This window comes from Hyperoodon ampullatus (genome assembly GCF_949752795.1).
Source record: "Hyperoodon ampullatus genome assembly, chromosome: 14".
NCBI lineage: Eukaryota > Metazoa > Chordata > Mammalia > Artiodactyla > Ziphiidae > Hyperoodon > Hyperoodon ampullatus.
In genome coordinates, this window is record NC_136927.1 from 58,748,515 (window position 1) to 58,770,177 (window position 21,663).

Here is a 21,663-nt window from a genome sequence, read left to right on the forward strand (position 1 = left end):
TGCTACTGTCAGTAGTGACAAATGAGGATTTGGGTTTGTTTGTTTTGCTTTCTCCCCTTTTTTGTAATCTCTGTGAATGCTCTGATTTTATGTAATTCCATCTGTTTCCATCAGTTGCACTTATTATTCTTTTTGATGCTGAGATGGTCTCAGCCCAGTCTTTCAGAGGCCTGGCTGCTCACACAGGCTTCCTGGAGGCACCTCCCACAGTTTCTGCCCTGAGGCAGCCCTTGGGGAGCTGAGCTGGGAGGCCAGCCAGATAGTAATCAAGCCAGAGTCTGAATGGTGGGGTTTCGATGGACGGCAACCCCTTCATGGGTATCTGTTCTGTATATGGCCCTGACCGGTCGCCCGGAGGGAAAGCTCTGAGGACATGTTTTATTATGTGAGTCCCCATATTTGCCCCCTCCAAGCATACTGTTAACTCTGACCTGGACCCACTTGTGCAACGTGAATACTGTGGTCTCTGGATGTAGGATGGTACAGCCTGTGTGTCTGGGATGGGCCAACCCTTGGGTCACCAGCACCAGAACTGACCCCTGGAAAGTGCCAGTGAAGTCCCCTTCCTTTGCTGGTTGCCTCTTCCCATCAGCCTCAGGTGGGCTGGGCACAAGAGGCTTGTGCTGGTGCTTTGGCACCCAGAAGCTGCAGCTCAGTACATGCTGGCCAGGCCCTGGGTCAGTAGTGTGTCAGGCAAGGGTGAGGGCTCTTGGTGAATGTGGGGAGTGGATGGAGGAGTGGGGGGGCAGAAGCCCCCTCTGCTAGGGGGTGCAGGTACCACTTGGGCTACTGAGAGCAGCCGGGGTTTGGGTCCTTCCTAAAGGAAACTCTCTGCTCTCCCCTAGCCACAGGCCCATTGGTGACCCTGACCCCTGCCCTCCCCACTCCCCATGCATCAGGCTCCTGCTGGTGTCCCTGGAGCATGGGAAGCTGCTGAGCTTGACTGGTGGTGTCTGGCAGGAGCTGCGTGTCTCACCCTGTGGCAGGGAGGGCGTCCATGGCTGCAGCCAACAAGGGTGAGTGCCTGCCTGGTCTGGCGGGGTTTGTAGCATCTTCCAGCGGGCCCTGGTGGGAAGGGGCATTGCTGCATGTGGGGCCTGCATTGGCTGTGAGTGTGTGTGTGTGTCTGTCTGAATGTGAGGTACTAATTACATTACACCAGTGTTTGTTCTGGGGACACCCAAGCCAAACCCGGGGACCCCTGCTGGCTCCATGGTGTGCTGGTCTTTGGAGGTGTGTGCCTTCATGGCCCCATGTTCCAGCCTCCCTGTTCCACTGTGGGGGTTGGGGAGCACAGGGGGCTTTGGGTGAGCATTGAGGCTGCTGAGGTGGGTAGGGCCACAGCAGGTTGTGGAAAGGAATTTGGGTTTCATTCAGAGTCCAGAAGTGCTCATAGAAGGTTTTAGGCAAGAGAGGCCTGGTAGGATATATGAGGGTCAAGTCTGGGGGGCTCAGCGGGGAATGTGAAAATGCCAGGCTGGCCCCCTGGCCCTCCACTGAGTGTGCAAGAACCCAGGCAGGGGCTGGCCCAGGCCCTCCCACCAAAAGGACTCTGGGTAGAGCTCTTGGGAGCCCTAGGGGCTGTGGGGGTCAGAGAGGATTGGGGTCATGCTCTTGGCAAGATGGGCCTCTTTCAGCCTTAGCCTCCCCCGGTGCAGGCCCTCAGCCCAGTTCCCACGCTCTGCCTGCCTTAACTCCCTGACTTCCTGGCCTTGGAGAACATGACCCAGCTGGAGACAGCTGCGGGCCATGTGAGGGGTTAAGCAGAGGAGGGAAAGGCGTCTCTGGGAGGGGTCCTGGAGGCTCCCCTGGGTTCTTCCTTCTTACCTGCCAGTGATCAGTGATGAGGTTTAGAGGCAGCTGCGGCCCCTCCTAGGAGGGCTGAGTGTGGTTTTTGACCCTGTTTGTTTCTCCCACTCCCAGGCAGGTCCCATAGAGCCCATTCCTGTCTCTGCCCTTCTCCCCTCTCAAGTTGGGTCAGCAGGAGGGGCAGGCAGGGGGCCTCAGGTACTGACAGACCTGGAAGAGGAGGTCCCAGAGATGGGGAGCTTGGCACTGTGTAGGAGAGCATGGGGCAGGGTATCCTGAGGACTGGGGCTGAGTCCTGCACTGCTTGGTGTTTGGAGTCGGGAGGACTGTCTCTTCCCTGTCAGCCCCATTCTCTCTAAGTGAAGGGTCATATTAGCTAATCCCTGAATCCCCCCCAAACCCTCTCTCAGGATGAGTATTTTCTGTGGGAGGACTGAGCAGGTAGGGGCAGGTGGGAGCCTCAAGCCTTATGATCACCACTGTCCAGTAGGATGTGGCCTAGCCCAGCAGTGGCTGCTGGATGATGTGAAGGGCAGTCGCAGAGGGCAGGGAGGTGACACGGTGGAGCAGTTTACTGCGATCGGTGAAGGCAACAGCACCGGTAGCCCTCTCCCACTCTCTTCGTAGGCAATAAGCCCAGAGTCCGGAGTATCCGCTTTGCGACAGGCCATGATGCAGAAGGCTCCCAGAGCCACGTCCACTTTGATGAGAAGCTGCATGACTCTGTGGTCATGGTCACCCAAGAGAGCGACAGCAGCTTTCTGGTCAAGGTATGTGTGCATCTCCCCACCCCCCCCCATCATCAACCTTATTCCCTCTGTCTTCTCCCTGGCCCTGCCTGGCTTCCTGAGCCTGTTCCATTTCCTCTAAGTTGGCTCCATAGGCACATCTTTGTCCTTCCCTGGGCTTTGGTTTCCCCATCTATAAAATGGGAAGTGTGAGACTGTGGTAAGATGAGTGCACTTAGGACAGGGGTCCCCAACCCTCAGGCCACGGACCATTACTGGTCCATGGCCTGTTAGGAACCAGGCCACACAGCAGGAGGTGAGCAGCAGGCGAGTGAGCAAAGCCTCATCTGTATTTATAGCCACTCCCCATTGCTCGCATTACCGCCTGAGCTCCACCTCCTGTCAGATCAGTGGCGGCATTAGATTCTCATAGGAGTGGGAACCCTACTGTGAACTGCGCATGCGAGGGATCTAGGTTGCATGCTCCTTGTGAGAATCTAATGCCTGATGATCTGAGGTGGAGCTGAGGCAGTGATGCTAGTGCTGGGGAGTGGCTGCAAATACAGATTATCATTAGCAGGGAGGTTTGACTGCACAGAGACCATAATAAATCAGTTGCTTGCAGACTCATATTAAAACCCTATCAGTAAGTGGCAAGTGAAAACAAGCTCAGGGCTCCCACTGATTCTGCATTATGGTGAGTTGTATAATTATTTCATTATATATTACAATGTAATAATAATAGAAATAAAGGGTACAAAAAATGTAATGCACTTGAATCATCCCCAAACCATACCCACCCCACCCCTACCCCCTGGTCCGTGGAAAAATTGTCTTCCACAAAACCAGCCCCTGGTGCCAAAAAGGTTGGGGACCACTGACTTAGGATGTTACTTGAATGGGAGTGGAGCTGTTGTTATCATTGGCATCACCCCAACCATTGCAATTGGAAGGCAGGTGTCAAGGCTGTGGTGTCACAGGCCTGGGTTCAGGTCCAGGCCTGCTATTCTGGCTCTGACCTTGGGCAGGTCACCTCAGTTTCCCTTCTCTGAAGTAGAGACAATTTATACCCCAAAGAGTTGGAAATGGAAGGATGTATATATGTCACTCAGGTGTGAGGCTAATTATGCTGATAACAAGGTGTGACTTTATTTACTCTTCTTTGCCAAACCTCTGGCTGACTTAGGCTCTTTGCAGTAGTATTTATCACCCCCATGTTTTTCCCCTCTCCTCCTCTCTGAGTGGCCACATCTCATACACTCTTGGCTCCTCTGCTGCTGGGACACACACAGTTGGATCCCACATCCACTTTGGAGGGGCAGGAGGAAGTCTCTGGAGGGGATGGATTGGAGAGAAACAGGGACTGAGGCCCTCAGATTGGACAATAAATCAGGGCTCCAGAGTTGAGCCCTGGAGGGCATGGCAGTGAGGATGCGGGATGGTGTCTGGTTTATTGAGATCACCCTGAGGAGGGGTCCAGAGTCATACCTGTTTGCCCAACTCTAAAACCCTTGCTCTTCCTCCAAGAGCTGACAACTTCCCCAAGGGAATAAACATAATTAACCCAAACTTTCAAAAATAGCTCCCTGCCTCCCATTGCAAAATCCATTCATGTAATTAGAGAAAATCTGGAAGATAGAGAAAACTGTAAAGAACTTTAAAAGTACCCACAATCATACTGTCCAGAAATAACTACGGTTAATATTTTGATGTGTGTTATTCCAGTTTCCTTTTTAGCTTTGTTTCCAAAAATGAAAAACTGGTATCACAGTGTACGCACTGTGTTTTGCTTGCTTCTGTTGTGAACCATCTCCTGGTGGTTTCCACGAGATTTTACAACTGCCTGGTATTCCACTATATGTATCACCATTGATTTAACTGGTTCCCTATTCCTGGTGTTACGGTTTTGTACTGTTATAAATAGGGCAGTGATGAGTATTTTTTTTTGCACATCTCTGAGTATTTCCCCTGGAAAATTCTGCAAGTGATACAGCTGGATCACAGGGTCACCATTGGCAGGTACAGCCAGAAAGCCCTCTTGAGAGGTGTGCCCTCTACCAGCAGAGTGGGGGGGCCACAGGGACTGAACTTTATCATGCAGTGACATCATCTGATCTCATTGAAAGGCTAATTGCTTCCCCAAAGGACAGGGCCATCCATTTCCTGAAACTGAACAGGAGAGTGTGTGCCCATGTGAGCTATGGATACAGCGTGCACCCCTGCACCTCCTGGACTGGCACTCCAGTCAGCCTACCTGCCCAACAGCCACCCTGGCCTGTGACCCTTCACATGACTGGAGTTTCCAAGGATGGCCAAGCTCTGTGTATGAACAACAGAAATTGCTCGGGCTGTGAATCAGGGCTGTTGGACACAGTGAGCCTTTGAGTGGGCAGGCAGGAATCCATGTTCATGTGCCAGCAGGGTGGACCGGAGCCCAGGTTCCATGGCTGGTGCCAGTCTTGTGGGCCAGCTTTGGACTGACACAGCTGGTCTAGTGTCTGTTTTTCTAATTCTAGCCCATCCTCCATCTTGTGCTATCTGTGTTGCCTGGTGGCCCCACCATGACTAGAGGACCAGAGTCCCTGGGCTATTGGCTCTGGCCACATGCTGGTAGTGGTGGGAGCAGGTGGATGGCCTGTGTCGTGAGGCTTTGAGCCTCCCCTGTGGGCAGTGGCTGGTGCTTTGCTGTGTGCCACGTGTGGCAGCAGTAGCCAAGAGGTCCAGGGAGGACTATACCCTGACCACACTGTGGCCTTCAGCCAGTCATTTCCTAGCCTCCATTTCATCATCTATAAAATGACCAACGAGGAACTTCAGGGCTCATGAGACAGATGCTGAGGAGTGTGTGGGCCAAGCTGTAGGGATGGGGTCCTTGGAGAAAGGGCCTGGAGCTACCCAGCCAGGGGTGTGGACCAACTAGAGTGATGGAGGGAGTCAGGCTCCCCTGGGATTGTCAAGGAAGCAAGTGTAGGGCCCCACAGGATCATCAGTGGCACAACCTGGGTGGGCCGTGGGGGAGACTGTAAGTGAAGGTGCCTCCTTCCTCCACCCCTCCTGCTGCAGGCTGGCTTCCTGAAGATCCTGCACAGGTATGAGATTACCTTCACTCTGCCCCCAGTGCGCAGGCTGAGCAAGGAGGTCCGAGAGGCACCTGTCCCCAGCCTGCACCTCAAGCTCCTCAGCGTCATGCCCATCCCAGAAGGTGCGTACCCTGCTTGGGGTGCTGGAAGCCTGCCCTCCTCCAGCAGGGCCTGGGTGTGAGTGGGAGTGAGAGCATGGGGTACTTCCTTCCCCCATCTAGGGCTGATGGGCAGCTCAGCAATCAGGGGACATGATGCCTCCTTATGGTCTTGCACTGTGGCACCTTGGCAGGTCCCATGCCCCAGGCCTCACTCCCTGGACAGAAGTCCACGGGCTCACACAGTTGGCCTATGTCTGCTCATCACCTGATAGTTACCTTAATGGGACAGTGGGAGCCACTGAGGAACTGGCTCTGGGCCTCTAGCCCTCCCTCTGCCTGTACCTCAGGAAAAAGCTACTGGAACCTCAGGGACTCTGGGCAGCTACCTCCCAGCACCCGCCAGACCGGGGCTTGGGCTTGAGGCTGCTTCTCTATACCCTGCCAGCTTCAGTGCCCCCCCTTCTCCCAAAGGCTAGGGTATCAGTTTCACCGTGTACCGAAGCCCCAGCTTCAGTTTCATGTCCCCCTACCTCCACCTAATGACCTCACCCTTAAGTGCATTGAGCAAGCCCCCTCAGGCCTCTTGCCACCAGATCTGTTCAAGCCCTGCCCTGCCCTCCTTTCCCCTCCCCATCACCCTCTCTCCCTGCCTGCCTTTTTGGGGAATCCCACCTCTTGGAAGCCTGAGTTTGACCTCTGGCCTGCAGGCCGAGGCATGTAGAGCTCAATGAAGAATGGGAAGTTCCTGAGGCCCGTGCGCCCAGCCCTGGGGGTAGGGTCCTGGGCCATCCTTGCTCCTCTGGAGGTCTTGGTGGTGGGTGGGGGCCAGTGAGTGCTGGGGGGTGGGGGCGGGAGGCCGCAGAGGTGCTGATCGCCCGGGCAGGTTACAGCATCAAGTGTGAGTACTCGGCGCACAAGGAGGGCGTCCTCAAGGAGGAGATGCTGATAGCCTGCGAAGGTGGCACCGGCACCTACGTGCGCGTGATGGTGCAGGCGCGCGTCATGGGTGAGAGCTCGAGGCCCGGGTCTGGCTAGAGGAGGGAGGCACCAACTTGGCTGCAAGGAGTTTCCACCCTCCTTGAGTCTGAAAAAGGGATCCTTGTCCCGGCCCATCCCCAACCTCCTTGGTGGGTACCTTTCTCCCCATCCCCTAGCAGAGCCGGGAGGGAAGGTAGAGGAGTCCCCTTGGAGTAGGTGGGGCCAGGGTCCAGCCTGACATACTGACTTGTCACCTGCCTTGCAGACCGACACCACGGCACACCCATGCTGCTAGATGGTGTCAAGTGCGTGGGTGCTGAGCTAGAATACGACTCAGAGCACAGTGACTGGCACGGCTTCGACTGAGGCCCTCGCCCCCACCTGCCTCGTGGCCTCTCAGCCTTAAACCCCACCTCGTCTCCCCAGATGCTGCGTGATGGTGTAGCTTCCTCACCCTTCCCAGGGATGGGCATGGAGGTGGAGGGTCCAAGGGCCTCCAAGCTGGAGCGTCGCCCACACCTCTCACCTCATTTGTGCCACCTCCCTGCCTCTCCAGCATCCTCCTCTCCCACTTTCTCCTCTCTGTGTGCCTCAGTCTCCTGCTGGAAGAAATGGGCTGAGCCCCCAAGGAGGCTCTCTGAGGAGGGATGGAGAGGGCCTGGGGTGGGTTCTACCCACCCCCCTACCCCAAGCCATAGGGGCTCTAGCCAGGGCCTAGGAGAGGAGGGAGCTGGCTCTGTGGTGTAGCTGCCCCCATTACTGCTGCTGTTGTCTTGCTTTAGCCACCTCTCCTGTCCCCTCCCTCTTTCCCACTGCCGTCCATGGTGAGGAGGAGGGAGGTGCAGTTCCCAATCCCTACCCCCCCAGGTCTGTGTTACTTGGTTTTTAAACAACTGGTTGGGATAATACCCTAAAGAAATAAAACTTCCAGTGGATACCAGAGGCCAGCAGGATTTTTGTTCTCCAGGGCCCTGAGAATGCCCAGCCCTTTACAGAATGGCCAAGGAACAGTTTTGGCGCAACTCATTCTTTTTGGAGGCAAGGTCACTTCGTGGTATTACAGCACCTGGCCCCAAAAGAAGTATGCACAGGGGGTGACATTTTAGGCCTGGGAATAGTTGCCAAGACAGTTAGAGTTTGGATGGGGAGGGGCCTTCTGCCCAGGTCAGAGAGAGGTCTTGTGGAATGGGGCGTTCAGTTTGGGAGGCTTGACCCAGAGACAGCAGAACCCCCTTCTGGTCAGTTCCCAGCCCCAGGCACAGCTGAAAACTTCCCTTTGCAGATCCCAGCCCCCCTCCACTACTCCACTATTAGGGTCCCCTCTTGTGAGGTACCAGGAGGCTATAGCTTCACCTTGAGCATAAATGCTTTATTGTCACCTTAGGGTTCTCAGGCAGGTGGGGCTGTTGAACATCATGGGAGGGCAGGTACACTGAGTTGATGGCAGAGCTGCGACCAGTGCTCCCTCTGTCCTCCCTACCCTCCCCGACTCCGTGGCTCGATGGAGTGCAAGTGGGTCATTCATAGGCTGCCCCTGGGGCCTTCTCAGATAGAAAGGAAAGGCCCCCCCGACATGTGCCCCCACATCCCCCTCATAAGTGCCTCGCCCTGTACCCTTCTTCTCATAGTCTGCTACTGCTCTTTCTACAGTTAACATTCATACTTGGGTGGTCAGTACCACACCCAGGAAGGTCTTACTACCCCTGTCCCTTTCCTGTCAGCTTCCAGTCCTTGTCCTGTCTGGCTCCCTAAACAGGCTGAGCCAGTCAGTCAGTGCACTCTGCCCTTCAGGCCCGGGCCCTGCACAACCTCCTTCCTCTTGCTGCCCCACCTGCAGCTGCACCCCCACCCCCCGACTCCCATCCCGGACCCCAGTTCAGACCAGGGCTCAAGTCTTCCGGTGCATTCTGCTTTCAGGATCACGTGCTCCCTGTGGGCACGCCGTCTTACAAACCTCTTTTAAGTCTCCTTGACCTCAGTCCTTGGCAGGGCCCTTCATCCTTCCAGTCAGCAGACCGGGGCCCAATCCCAAAGCCAGAGTTTCTGGATATGTCCCCACCCATCCTCCTGCGACCTCACCTCCCGGGGCAGGATGGCGGGGAATGGGGCCGGTTGGTCCGCCTCAGCCCACTCCCCAAGCCCTGGGCCAAAAGAGAGTTCAGCGGGGCCGTGGGGGGCTGGCACTGCGCCCTCAGTTGGAAAGAAAGTCGATGGCGGCGCGCACGGAGCGATTGGTGCTGACGTCGACGGCAGTGACCTTAATCTCGGTGTCGCCAAACTGCATGGCAGTACGGATCTCGCGGCGGCCAGGGGGCGCGCCGGCGGCATGGGGGCCTCCCTCGGCGGGCTCGAGCTCTAGACTGAGCGCGCCGCACTTGCGCACGCCCGGGTCGGTGATGAAGCGCGCGTCCTCGGCGGCGCAGCAGTACAAGTTGATGAGCACGCGCCGCTGGCCTGGGCGTGCCGGGCAGTAGCTGCGCAGCACCTCCTCGCCCAGGGCCACCGACTGCTCGGCGGCCACGAAGCGCTCGAACACGTCGGTGCACCAGCGGCGGCCGTCGCGAACCAGCAGCTTGTCGGGCGGGTGGCGCCCAGCCACGAAGCGGTTGAGCACGCCCACGCCGTAGGTGAGCGGCGAGCGGCGCACCCGAACCACGCCCGGAGCCTGCCCGAAGAGCACCGCGCCCTTTAGGATGGTGAGGCCCACGTCGTGCGGAACCACCACACGGAGGCCGCGGGCGCCCAGTGCTGCCTGCACCGCGTGCTGCAGCACGGCCGACTCTGCGAAGCCGCCCACCAGGAACAGCAGCTTCACGCCCTGCACCTCGGGGCGCGCCAGCAGCGCCTCTGCGGTACAGGAGTGGAGGGTGGGGGTAAGGAGGAGGGACGGGGAGTGGGCCACTGAGGCCACCACTGCGCAGCCACTGGCGCCTCTCCTCTGCCCGCCTGTATCCTCGGGCAACCAGAAACTAGTCATTTCACTATAAAATGGCAGCCTGGTTCCCATAAAGAAAAACACCGGGCACTTTCATGAGGGCCCCTGGCAATCCTTACGTGCTCTGCTTCCCCACCACACCGTGGAGGGCTTGAGATAAGGGTCTGCATTTACACATATTAAATGCCTACTACGTGCAAGATATTGCACTCACTCTCTAGATACTTCAGCTCATGTAAATCCCTGTGATAACAGTTTGGGGGACCTAATACTATCACCCCATTTGGGAAAGCAGGTACCAGAGGTTCTTTAACCTGGCAAGACTGCACAGCTTCCCGCCTATCTCTTAATCCCCACCACACTGCATCCTCCAGGTATTCCAGATGATTCTGGGTCTCATTCCAGTGTATGGATATGGGGAGGTTTCCAGGCACTAACAGGGTAACATATTCCCGCATCTGGGTGTGTATGTTGAGGTGAATGAAGGACCCAGGCTCAGGTGCTCACCTATGTGCTGGATGATCCCGCTGACCGTGGGCTGAAAGAGGTCGTTCATGGCCTCAGAAGACATCCTGAGCATCCCCTGTGAGGACCACTTCACGAAGTTCACGCTGTAGGTGTTGAAGGAGGCACAGGCCCATGGGTCAGGGTCCCGGGTGCTACCCCTGTTCCAGGCCGAAGTACCTGGGCACTGACTGCCCATTATGTGTTGTGCCAGGCATACTTTCAGGGCTTTAGACGCAGGTCTGTACCAGGTCCAGGCATGAGGTCCCAGGAGAGGAGCCTCCCTTTGCCTCGAGCAGAGGAACCCAGACCCATTGGCTAGCGTGTGTGTGTGTGTGTGTGTGTGTGTGTGTGTGTGTGTGTGTGTGTCTGCGGGGAATGGGAAGAGGTAGATGTTGGCCTTTCCCCAGGCTCAAGATTCTCGCCCGTTTGGGCTGCTGATTCCAGCTGGGGTACTCATGCCCCTCCCCCTGCCTCCACCGGGGCTGGCATGATGTGTCCGTGGGACAGGATCCCCTACTCCCCCCTGGGGCCCACATCTTCTCCTGTAGGGGCGGTCCCCCAGCCCACCTGCTCCTGCGCAGGGCTGTCTCCACGTTGTGGCCTCGCTGCTTGCGGTAGAAGTCAATAAACGAGAAGGGCAGCGAGATGTTGAGCGCCCCCGCACGGTGTGGGCCTGCGGTGCGTTTGCGGGCCTCGAAGGCTATAGTCAGATCCACCCAGGCTGCTGGGCGTTGCCTTTTGAAGGTGGCGATGAAGTCCTCGCCGAAGATGCGGCCCAGCAGCTGCTCGAAGGCCAGGTCCACGCCCACCGCGCCACAGGGGCCACCTTGGGTAGGGCAGGGGAGGAAGGGGGCGTCAGTGCCGACTCCGCCGCCAGGGGGCGTTGGCGGGGCCAGGGCGGTCTGGGTACCAAGGGCGCTGCCTGGCTACTCACCGGATGCCTTGTAGAGCTCCTTGAGGGTGCCATGGGGCTGCTCCAACTGGTGCACGGTAAGGTCCACCGTGCCTCCCCCGCAGTCTGCCACCACGTAGCGGTCTCCTACGGGGGCGAGCGTGAGCACACACTCGTGGCACCTTCAGCTCTGCGCCCTCTGCAGACTCACCCAGCCTCCAGCCCTGCCCCAGGTCCTGAGCCCTGTCTGCGGGGCCATGGGGGTTAGGGTTGAAAGGGGCTTCAGGTGCTTGAGGGTCAGCAGGTAGGAGCACAAGGTGTGGGGGGAAATGGTCCCAGGATTCTGCAACTCCATCTGCAGAGAATCCCCCGGGAGAGTGGGGGTTAGGGGCATGGCTGTGAGTGGGGGTGGGAGTGCAGGTGACTGAGGGGGACTACCAGGTTAGGTACAGCTGAAGGAGTTGGAAGGGGCAGGGTTCCTAGGGGCTAGAGCTGACTTCGGAAATGTTCCCCCCACCTTCAGTATACGGTGCCCCACAGGGCCCAAGGAATAGCCCTCCATCTCCCCTCCCCCACCTGCTTGCATCTCAGCCCACAGTTCTCCGACACCCGATTCCACCAGGAACGTGCGGCTGTGGCGGGACCTTCGAAGCTGCTCTCGGGCTGGGTGTTGAGGGACAGCAGGACAGTGAGGTTAGAAGGGGTGTCTCAGCTACCACGCTCAACGCCCCGCATCCTTCCACCAGCGCCCTCCATGAGCATCTGGAGCAGCCAGTGCTCCTGAAACTCCTGCTCCACTCCTAACTGGGAGAGGGCAATGCTGAACCCCAAAGGGTCCAGAGAAACTGGATGGGGTAATCTTAGGCACTGTAACCAACAGCTAAGGGGGAGTATTTCCGGCTGCAGGACCTTCCCTTAATCCAGAAGGGCTCAGGCCATGGCACAATGAGAATTAAGAAGGTCTGAAGGAGCTGGGGATGGGGTGGGGGGAGGTCCTGGGACCTCTCCCTGTCATGGGAGGTGGCATCTGAGGGGATGATGAAGGTTGACCATAGCTGTCCCAGTTCCTGGTCCTGGCAGCAGGAGCTTGCGGCTGATGGGGGAGGGGGGAGGACAGCTGATGTGCCAGGAGGGGAGGGAAAACTGATTCAGTGGCTGTTTTAAGGGGCAGCTCCTGAAGACCTCCACCTTCAGCTCAGAGTACCCTTTGTCAGTACCCAAGCACCTCTCCCCAGGGTAGGCATCACCCTCCCATTCTCAGATTCAGGGCTGGGCTGAGTCCTACCGTCCTCTGACAGTGCTACTCTAGGGCAAGGTGTAATCTTCAGCGCCTGCCTCCAAGGCCACCACTGGGCAGTACCCCTGGGGGTGGCTCACCCTGACGGAAGCTGGAATCAATGGAGCGGCGCTCGCTCAGGCGCCCACTGCCTGGAGCTCGGCTGCTCAGGTCCACGAGCTGGTGCAGACGCAGCTTGCGGCAGTAGACAGAGGCGGCCTCAGGCTCCAGGGCGATGAGTAATTGCTCTGCATCCTCTCTCGACACCAGTCCGGCCTGAGGATGGGTGGTTGGCAGGGTTGGGGAGCATCATGGGCCAAACATCACACTGAAATGGCACCTCAGGGCAGGCAACCGGGGGCCTGTGGGGCTCCCATCTCCTCCGGATTATACCCCACCCATGCTAAGCTTCTCAGGCCCCTCCATGCTGCACAAATTTGGAGCTCACAGCCACCCTGTGACCAGGCTGGGGAGGGGCATGGCCATGGCCAAGGATGCCATGATGTTGCCCAGCAGGAAGAGACCCTAGACTGAGTGAAAACCTAGAGCACCTGGGATCTGCCTCCAGGCTGCCCAAGGTGTCCCTGGGCTGCAGCAAGGTCCCCTTCACAGATGCTGGGTTGGCCAGCTAAGCACTGGCTGAGGGGGTTAGTGAAGACTCCAACACAGTGTATTGGGGAGGGTGGGTATAATGGCCAGACCATCAGTCAGAGGGGTGGGGGGGCCCCTTTTGGCTTACTGAACCCTCTTTCTCCACTGGTGATAGGCAGTGGCCATGGGTCTCCCCACTCTTAGGAGAACTTTGTTCTCAGGGAATCTGATATAGGAGGAAAGAAACGTTAACAGTGAAATTTCAGGCGCCAAGGCAAGGCAGTCTGACCAGGTGGGGGATGGGGACGGGTGGGTATTAAGACTTCTGCCCAGGGCCAGCCCGCCCTCAGCTGACAGGGAACAGTGTGGGAGGAAGCAGGGTGGGTAAACCAGCAGGGGGCCACTGGTGTGGGAGGTGTTTGTTCTGGCTGGGCACAGCCATGCTTTCATCCTGGTCTCTGCAGGGGGATGCCCACTGGCCTCAGGGTTAGCTCCTTCTAGAGACAAGTGTAGGCACCTGCGGATTTGACAGCTGAGGCATGCCTGGCCCAAAGTTGTGTTTGTGGGGGGTTGGGGGTCCTGGTATCTTCCAGGGGAAGGTGCACTGGAATTCCTGAGATCCCTTTTGGAGATCCTAGGGTGTCCACCAAGGCCTCAGGTTCATGGGCAGGATCAAACAATGAGCCCCCCTCCAACCTCCCCATTTCCACTTGAGAGGGGGGTGCCTGAGCCGTCCCCCTTTCTCCAGACCTTTGGGCATCTCTTATGGTAGGAAGACCAGCCTCCCTTCATAGTTTCATAAAAATCGCCTCCCTTCATAGTTTCATAGTCCTATTTCCCCTGCTCAATGGTTGGGGCTGTGGTGAAAATACTGATGCTGGCTGAAGTGGGTGTTCTTGGTGTCCTGCCCAGCTACTCTGAGTGTTGGCTGCTATTGGCTCACCGCTGCCCCTTCTCTGAAGAACTGCCCTCAGTTGAATGGGAACCGCCTCACTTGGAGGGGCTTTCCCCAACTCCCCCAGTAACCAATGACAGACTGATAAGGATGGACAAAAAGCCACCCCCCCGCCTCCCCGTGGCCAACACCACAGTACATTCTCCCTCTAGAGCTCTCCATGGGATCAGGCTGAGGCTAGACTCCAGCTGAGACCACATCCCTGCTCAGCTCTTTCTCCTGTCCTGCTTTTCCTCACTCCCCTTCCTCCTGAGAGTCCTTGCAATAGACCACATGCACAAGAATCCCCATCTTGGGCTCTGCTTCTAGGGAACCTGCCCTAAGACACTGTTTAAGCTGGCCTGGGCTGTGTCTTTTGTCCCCCCGCTCTCTGGTCCTGCAGGCCCACCCCCTTTCCTGGTGGCAACAACCCTCCGAAATGGCCAGCAGGGTGGGGCTGGCAGTCTTTACACAATGGCTCTGTGGTCCCAAGCGTAGTGGGTGAATGAGGGTATGGGCCCCGCCCAGGGCCCTCCCGACCAACGTCCACGGCTCTGACTGCACATTCTCACCAAGTAGGCAGCCTCTCGCATGAACTGCTTAGCTGGCTGTTTCCAGATGGCCGGCACTGTCAACACCCAGCGCACAGTGTCCTTCTCTGGCAGCGATGGGCACTGGTCCCTCAGCTCCTGGAGCAGGAGGGGGCAGTGAGGGGAATGGCTGGCTTGGTTTGCGGGGAGTGTCTTTGGCCTCTATGGGAGCTGGAGGAACTAATCAGGCCTCAGGAGGAACTTCCCAGCTAACTTGGAATCCTAACACCCCCTTCCCCCCCCCCACCACCTCCCCAACACCTGTAGGGTTGATGCAGGCTCTACCAGATAGAAAGGCAGGGGACTGGAGAAGACGACCTCTGTCTTCTGACAGTGGCTACCCATTGGATGGACAGGGGATGGGCCGAGGGGAAAGGATGGACCTGGGGGCCCTCCACCCCAGTAGGCAGGGATGGGGTCACAGCGCACCTGAAGGGCATGCTCCTTGAAGAAGCGCAAGGCATGGGCAAACACCTCCAGGGCAGGCATTTTCTTTCCATTTACCGCTTCTAGCTGGGTCTTCAAGGTGAGATCCTGGCAGGGACACAAGGTGACTCTTCAGGAGGCCGTAGCTCTGCCTCCATTTCCTGACAACCTCTTACACTCACCCCATTTCCTGGTGCTCCCCCTCTTTGGCACTGTCCCACTCTGGCTCTAATCTCACATTAGTTCGCTCCCCAGCCCTTGTCTTTACCCTATCTTCACCCCTTGGTCATGCCTCCGTCCCTTACATTCAAGCTCCGCCTCCTTAGCTACTCCTCCACCAGGCCCCTCCTCACCTTTTAGCTTTACCTACCCTCCATGAGGCCTCCCTCCCCGCTTTCCCTCCTAGCCCTGCCTCCCTGGCTGGAGCTGGGCCCTGAGCCAGAATGTGACTCACAGTGGCACTGTGGATCTTCATCTTGAACTTCTCAAAGTAGAGCCAGTCACGAGCCTCCTCAGGGTCCAGATCGTGGTAGTAATCACGGGCTGTATAGCCAAAACTGTGAAAGGCACCCTCTGGGGTCAGCAGCAGGCAGGTGGGGGTCTTCTGGTGGGCCACACCTGGGTCCCCGCCCTCCCATTTCCTGTGGAGGCAGATAGCTGTCAGTGTGGTCAGCAGTAATCCTCCCTTTGTGGGGTTGGGTGCTGGCTCTGGAACCAGCTGTGTGACTTTGGGCAGCTCACTTGGCTTCCCCAAGCCTCAGTCTTTCCATATGTAACATCGGAATGACAATAGTACCTACCTTTTAGCGTTCTTGTGAATATGGTGCTTGGCATCCACTTAAATCTCCATAAACGTTGCTCATGGGATCCTCTCTATCCATGGGGCCATGGGTCTCATCCGACATCCTCAGCTCCTGCTCCCTTCCATGAAGTATACCATTGGACCTCACCTCCCTGTCTTTTTTTTTTTTTTTTTTTTTTGTGGTATGCGGGCCTCTCACTGTTGTGGCCTCTCCCGTTGTGGAGCACAGGCTCTGGACGCGCAGGCCCAGTGGCCATGGCTCATGGGCCTAGCCGCTCCGTGGCATGTGGGATCTTCCCGGACCGGGGCATGAACCCGCGTCCCCCGCATCGGCAGGCGGACTCTCAACCACTGCGCCACCAGGGAAGCCCACCTCCCTGTCTTTTTAACAAGCAGCAGCAGCAAGCCATCTGCCTTGTCTGACCTTCTGATATGTCTCTCCAGGACCCTGGCAGAGGCCTCCTCTCAGCCAGCTGGTTTGCCCTCCTCTAGGCCATCTTCCACAGCTTAGCTCTTTCAAGGTATTCATGATCATTCCTATCTGGCCCACATCAGTAGCTACACCCCAGCTGACTACACCTCTAGCAGGCCCCCAAAGCCTGAGACTCCAGACTTCCCTATGTGTAGGCATCATCTGGACCTCCACCCAGAACTCACTGCCCAGTTCATTAGCCTGGCAAATCCTTCCTCCCCTTCCTCTGCGTTGTCTGATGCCTTGACTCCTCTAGGCCAAGCTCACCAGTGCAGCCTTTTGGGGAAAGAACTGGGGATCCAGGCAGAAGGAAGAGCATGTGCAAAAGCTTAGAGGTGTGAAAGACCAGGGAGAACTAGCTATAAGTTGGCTCCAAGCAGGAGAAAATACAGGAATCTTAAGACCAACTAAGGAGGAGTATCAAATGCCATATCAGAATTCTGTCTTGGTGGGTATTAGGTAGGGGAGTGAAGAGGCATGGCCACATTTGCCTTTAGAAAGGTCACTGGTCCCCATGTAGCAACAGAGTGGAGGGGAGGGAGGATGGAGAAGGAAAACCAGGGAGGAGGATATTGCAACCGTTCAAGTGAGAGAGGGTGGGGCTGAACTTCGGGGTGGTAGTGGTGGAGAGAAGTAGGCGGGTATTACAGATATATTAGAGATAGAAGTGATGGGGATTAGTGGCTAGTGGGGGTGGGAAGGGCTTGGGAGGAGGCCAAGATGCCCCCAGTTACTTCCTGTGACTGTTATCTCCAGTGTCCCTTCATGTGTCCTCAGCCCCAGCAAGGGGCCCAGCATGGCCTCAGCTGTGTGTGCTGACAAGCTGGGATGCCCTGCAGCTCTTAGAGAGCTCTAAGGGCCCAGAGCCTTTGTGGCCCCATGTGGATGTGGAGGGAGCAGAGAAAGGGGAAGGACAGTCCACGCTCATGTAGGTTAGGTCCCCTGTATCTCTGGGGCAGTGACCCTTTGCCTGTCTCTCCACTCACCCTTCCATCCAGCCTCCCAGGCCCTGGTGAAGCCCCCTGATCCCCCACCCCAGGCTGAGTTGGGAGCTTTAGGGTCTTCCATAGGGGTCTTCCCCCTATAGGCTACAGCCCCACTAAGATATATTCAAAGGATCAGGGTCTTGAGGCCTGAAGGGGAGTGTCAAAAACAAATGTTTCATTCAAACAAAACAAATTCCATCAGAATGGATTTTTCAAACAGCTCTTTCATGACAACTGTGTGACTTGTCAACTCAGTTAACCCTCTGATCGTTCATTTCCTTGTATTTCATTCGAGCTGAACCTAGGAATCTGCCTCTAGGATTCTACCACATAGAAATTCCAGCACAAGTTTTCAAGGAAGAATATTCACTGCAGCACTTTTTGTAATAGTGAAAAATTAGAAGGAAAAATAGCCTCAAAACTATCAATAGAAGAATGGATAAATTATGACACATCTGTACATGGAATATTATGCAACCATTAAAACAAAATCATGGCTCTCTGTATTCACATGAAACATCTAGAAAATAGTGTTGAAAGCTTAAAATAAAGCAAGTTGTATGATATACCACTTTTATTTTAAAACCTCATATTTATTTGGTTTTTGCATATGTATTTGTGCATATGTATTTGTGTATGTGTTTGTGACTAGCCCAGAAAAAGATCTGTGTATTTTACTGTATGTTTGTTATCTCTCAATAAAAAATTAAAAATAAAAAACAAAGCCCAACATTTCCTGCAGAGGTCAGAGAGCTGCCCCAATTGGGGCTGAGGGCCCAGGCCTGGCACCCGTCCTCCAAACTTTTGCCCCAGTGGGGAGCCCAGACTAGGGGTGGAAGGCATTCTGAGGAGACCCCATTTCTCCTTAGTGACAGTACTTCTGGGACCAGGTCTCTCCCAGGGTGTAGGATTCCCCCACCCAACCCCACACCGATCTCCCAGCCCAGCCACCCTCACCTCATCATGTGGATGGCTTCAGGGTCACTGGCAAAGCTGAAGGCATAGCCACTGGATGTGGTGCCGAAGTCGATGGCCACTACCACGGAGAAGGGGGCCTGCTGGGGGGCTCGGGCCTCAGGCTTCTGCAAGTGCAAGACCTAGTCAGGGAGCAGCCAGGAGGCCAGGCTGACTGTATGTGGGAGCCCTCCCAACCCCTGGCTGTGGTCCAGACCGGCCCTGGCCCACCCCCACCTACCTGCCTGCCTGGCTCCCTTCCTCTCCTAAGCTGCAAGCTAAGCCCTTGAGATGCCAACTGTTCAGAAAGCCCAAGGCCTCTCAGGTAGCCCCATGAAGTTTTGGGCTTGAGCTCCTGCTTCCCTGCTTCTGGTTCCCTGCCCACCTTCTGCCTGGACTGCCTTTGCCCCACCCCCAACTCACACCATTTCACAGCCTGGGCCCAGCTGGGGGCAATTTTGCTGCTCTGAGCAGCTTCATAGCCCATGGACCTGCGTATATTTGACCCTCTTGCTCTTTGTGGCCACAGTGACACAGCCGGACTCTATCCAGTTTTGTGACAGAGAAGAGGCCCCATGCACGTGCCCAAGAGTGGTCCCTGCCTCCTCCCAGGCCAGGCCTGGGCTCCCTGAGAACAAGGGGGTCCCCAGGCTGAATCACTAGGGTGAGGCCACCCCAGGTGGGGTGACCTAGGGAGCTTAGGGGGGGTGGTTATGTCCTGGATACTTCAAGCTAGCCCCAAACTATTTTTTAGCAACATGTCTCCTCTTCCCTAGATATACCTTGTATTAGGGTGGCTGTGGTTGACAGGAGGGGAAGCAAGTCTTGGAGGCCCAGTGCTCTGAGAACACACAAAACTACTTGCTCAGAAGTACACCTGCCCCAGGCAGGTTACATGCAATGGTCCCTAGATGTTATCCTGGAGAGAGATCACCTCAGTAGAATTGTTACCCCTACAGTCCAAGGTCACCTAAGGCTAACCCATCAGGGGGAACACGAGTGGAGTGTGTAGGGGCAGGAAGCATGATGGCACCCCCAGCCCAGACCTGCCAGGGCTCTTCCAGACACCAGTGCGACCTTCCCCACTACCCAGGCCACCCACCACCCCGATCCCTGCTCTGGGCTTACTGGAGACTGTGAGGGTGTGAGGGGGGCAATGCCACAGCTTTCCTGGGTCCCTGGGGAGCCGGGTGGGCTGGGCACTGGAGACCGCTCTGGGCTGGAGCCTGCAAAGAGAGGGCAAATCACTCTGGCACAATCAGGGTAAGGGGCTGGTGGCTGGGCCCCAAGCCTGGGGAATTCTCCATCAGTCATTGCTGGGCCAAGGTGAGGGGTACCCTGCTGGGGAAAGGGTATGAGGGAGGGAGGGTAGGAAGGATGGGACTGAGGTCGGGGTCGGGGATAGCTGGGCTCAGGGTCTGTTATCAGTTAGAGGCGACCTATTCCTGAAGGGTGACATACTTCACCTAGGGACTCACTGTCTCCCCCAGCACCCCTCAGACAGCAGGGAAGGGGAGAGACAGAGGAGCATTGTGGGGGTGGGGAAGACTGAGTCCAGAGATAGAAGGGCAGGAGAGATGGGGCAGGTGAGCTCCTGGGGTGAGGGTGGAGAAACCAGAAGAGGTGGGGGACTACAGACCTAACTGAGTGGGAGTGGAGCCGCTCCTCTCCCCACTAAAGTGCAGCCACATGGTTCTAATCAGGACCTGAGGGAGTTGCCTCCCCCGCTCCCTCTGCCCCACAAGGGCCATGGACAGGCCCAGCTGGCTGACTGGGGCAACACCTCCCCCAGCCCAGCCCTGAGCCGAGAGGTGTCCACCACACTAGGAAGTCAGATTCCAAGCCTCCCCTCCCCCATGACACACATAGACCTGGAGCCAGCGTTTGGGGGCAGGAGGCCCCCTTAAGACCCTCTCACAGGCCCAGGACTGAGCTGGATCTTTGGTGGGAGGAAGCAGTGCAGCCCCCAGAAGGCAGCCCAAAGCCTGGTTTGGAGGCTCTGGCAGCTCAGGGGGCAGGAGGGCCTGCTTTGCTGGTGCGGGCTGGTGGCTCATCACCACCACACTGAACTTTGCTAAAGTCCCTTGGAGGGGCACTGGGGCTGCCCTGAGATCCGTGTGTGGGGACAGGGGCGCTGGCCAGGGAGACTGATGGAGTCTGGTATGAAGACACATTGGCAAATCAATGTCTGGCTTTAGGCTGAGCCAGGGCTGGGGCCTGTGTACTCGCTCAGCCACAGCTCTGTGGCCCTGACAAGTCCCAGCTCTCCCCGACCTTGGGGTACCCTGGGAATATACGTGAGGGGCCGGGCATGAAGGGGATTCTGGGAAGTGCCTGGACAGGGCTGGCATCTGTCTTGCAGTGCTGGAGGGGCAAGGACATGGTGGTCACACTCCCAGAGCCCCTTTTTCTCAGGTGGCCAGGGCAGGCTTGAGTCCTGTCACCAGCTCCAGCTTGAGGGGCCGAGTTGCTGTGGTTTGAGCCTGGGAAGGGAGTCAGGAAGGAAGCCCCAGCCCACCAGGTCTTTGTGAGTGGACTTCCTGAGGCGTGTCCGTCCTGCCTCCTGGCCTCCTACCCCTGAACAGAACCCAGAGCCTGCGCCCAGACCAGGCCAAAGGCAGATGCGCATGCACACAAACAGAGTTCTGTGCAGACACACACACCCTGTGCCCAGACACCTGCTCATAGGCAGGCACGCAGACACACACACACACTCACGTGCGTAGTCGTGTTGCACTGACCCTCCTTGCACACACACACTCACAGAACGGCTCTCAGGAGCCTCTGCTGGGCAAGGCACGTGGACAGACTAGGGGTGGGTCTGAGTGCCAGGGTGAGGGAGGCAGTGGGCCCTGGGCAGAGGTGAGGGGGTGGGTCTTACCGCTGTACAGCCCCTGCAGGCCCATCTCCGGAACGGCCAGCATCTTTGTAGGCCCTGTGGCTGTGAACAGGAACAGAGAAGCAGAATGGCATTTATTTGTTCCTTTGTTCCCTTACTGAATAATTGTTTATTTTATTTATTTACTTTTGGCTGGAGTCCTTTGAAGCAAATCCCAGGCGTGTTGCTTGACCTATAAATTATTTAGTATGTCTCTCTAACAGAGATTTTTTAAAAGACATTGCCACAACACCACTATCATGTCTAACAAAATCAACAGTAATTCCTTAATCTCATCCAATGCTCAATCCTCCATCCCAGCTTGTCTCAAAAATGTCTTTTTTTTTTTTTTTGGCCACACTGCGTGGCTTGCAGGATTTTACTTCCCCGAACAGGGATTGAATCCTGGCCCCCTGCAGTGGAAGTGAGGAAACCCAACCACTGGACCGCCAGGGAATTCCCTCAAAAATGTCTTTTTAACAGTTGCTTTGTTGGAACCAGGATGCTCCTAAGTGTTTTCAGGTGCCCACTCTCTGCCAGATGCTGTGGGACATCAGTGACCCAGAGAGACACTGTCCCTGTCCTGGGGGCCCACAGCCTGGTGGGGAAGCCATTCATAATCAGATAATCACGTAAGTGAATCTGAGATTACAAACAATGCTGTGAAGGATACTGTGAAGCAGGGCAGAAAAGGGAGCATGGCAAGGCTGGAGAGAGGCGTTGG

At 56.6% G+C, this 21,663-nt stretch overlaps 2 protein-coding genes across 5 annotated transcripts; one reads left to right on the top strand and one right to left on the bottom strand.

Moving 5' to 3' along the window:
- Positions 1–916: 916 nt before the first annotated feature.
- Positions 917–7,631, top strand: ADISSP (adipose secreted signaling protein). The gene is made up of 5 exons (XM_079718564.1): positions 917–1,016; positions 2,437–2,579; positions 5,601–5,739; positions 6,602–6,724; positions 6,962–7,631. Exons 1-5 carry the CDS (start codon positions 998–1,000, stop codon positions 7,060–7,062), a joined length of 525 nt encoding a protein of 174 aa, XP_079574690.1. The 5' UTR covers positions 917–997; the 3' UTR covers positions 7,063–7,631.
- Positions 7,632–8,887: 1,256 nt separating this feature from the next.
- Positions 8,888–20,991, bottom strand: HSPA12B (heat shock protein family A (Hsp70) member 12B; the record flags this gene model as incomplete). 4 transcript variants are annotated; one of them, XM_079718787.1, is made up of 13 exons in its annotated part: positions 8,888–9,543; positions 10,139–10,242; positions 10,706–10,964; positions 11,073–11,177; positions 11,607–11,693; positions 12,408–12,582; positions 14,404–14,520; positions 14,851–14,955; positions 15,302–15,488; positions 18,065–18,189; positions 18,996–19,031; positions 19,175–19,287; positions 20,943–20,985. In XM_079718787.1, 13 exons carry the CDS (start codon positions 20,983–20,985, stop codon positions 8,888–8,890), a joined length of 2,112 nt encoding a protein of 703 aa, XP_079574913.1. The 4 variants fall into 4 exon arrangements, with proteins under 4 accessions (XP_079574913.1, XP_079574916.1, XP_079574915.1 ...); XM_079718790.1 differs by lacking the exon at positions 18,996–19,031 and having other exon boundaries at positions 19,190–19,287; positions 20,943–20,991; XM_079718789.1 differs by lacking the exon at positions 18,996–19,031 and having other exon boundaries at positions 14,404–14,517; positions 19,190–19,287.
- Between the last annotated feature and the right edge of the window lie 672 nt (positions 20,992–21,663).

Excerpts from the sequence above, each read along its gene's own strand:
- ADISSP (XM_079718564.1), top strand. Across the intron at positions 2,580-5,600 it reads ACAGCAGCTTTCTGGTCAAG|GCTGGCTTCCTGAAGATCCT; the intron begins GTATGTGTGCAT and ends CTCCTGCTGCAG. Across the intron at positions 6,725-6,961 it reads GGTGCAGGCGCGCGTCATGG|ACCGACACCACGGCACACCC; the intron begins GTGAGAGCTCGA and ends CCTGCCTTGCAG.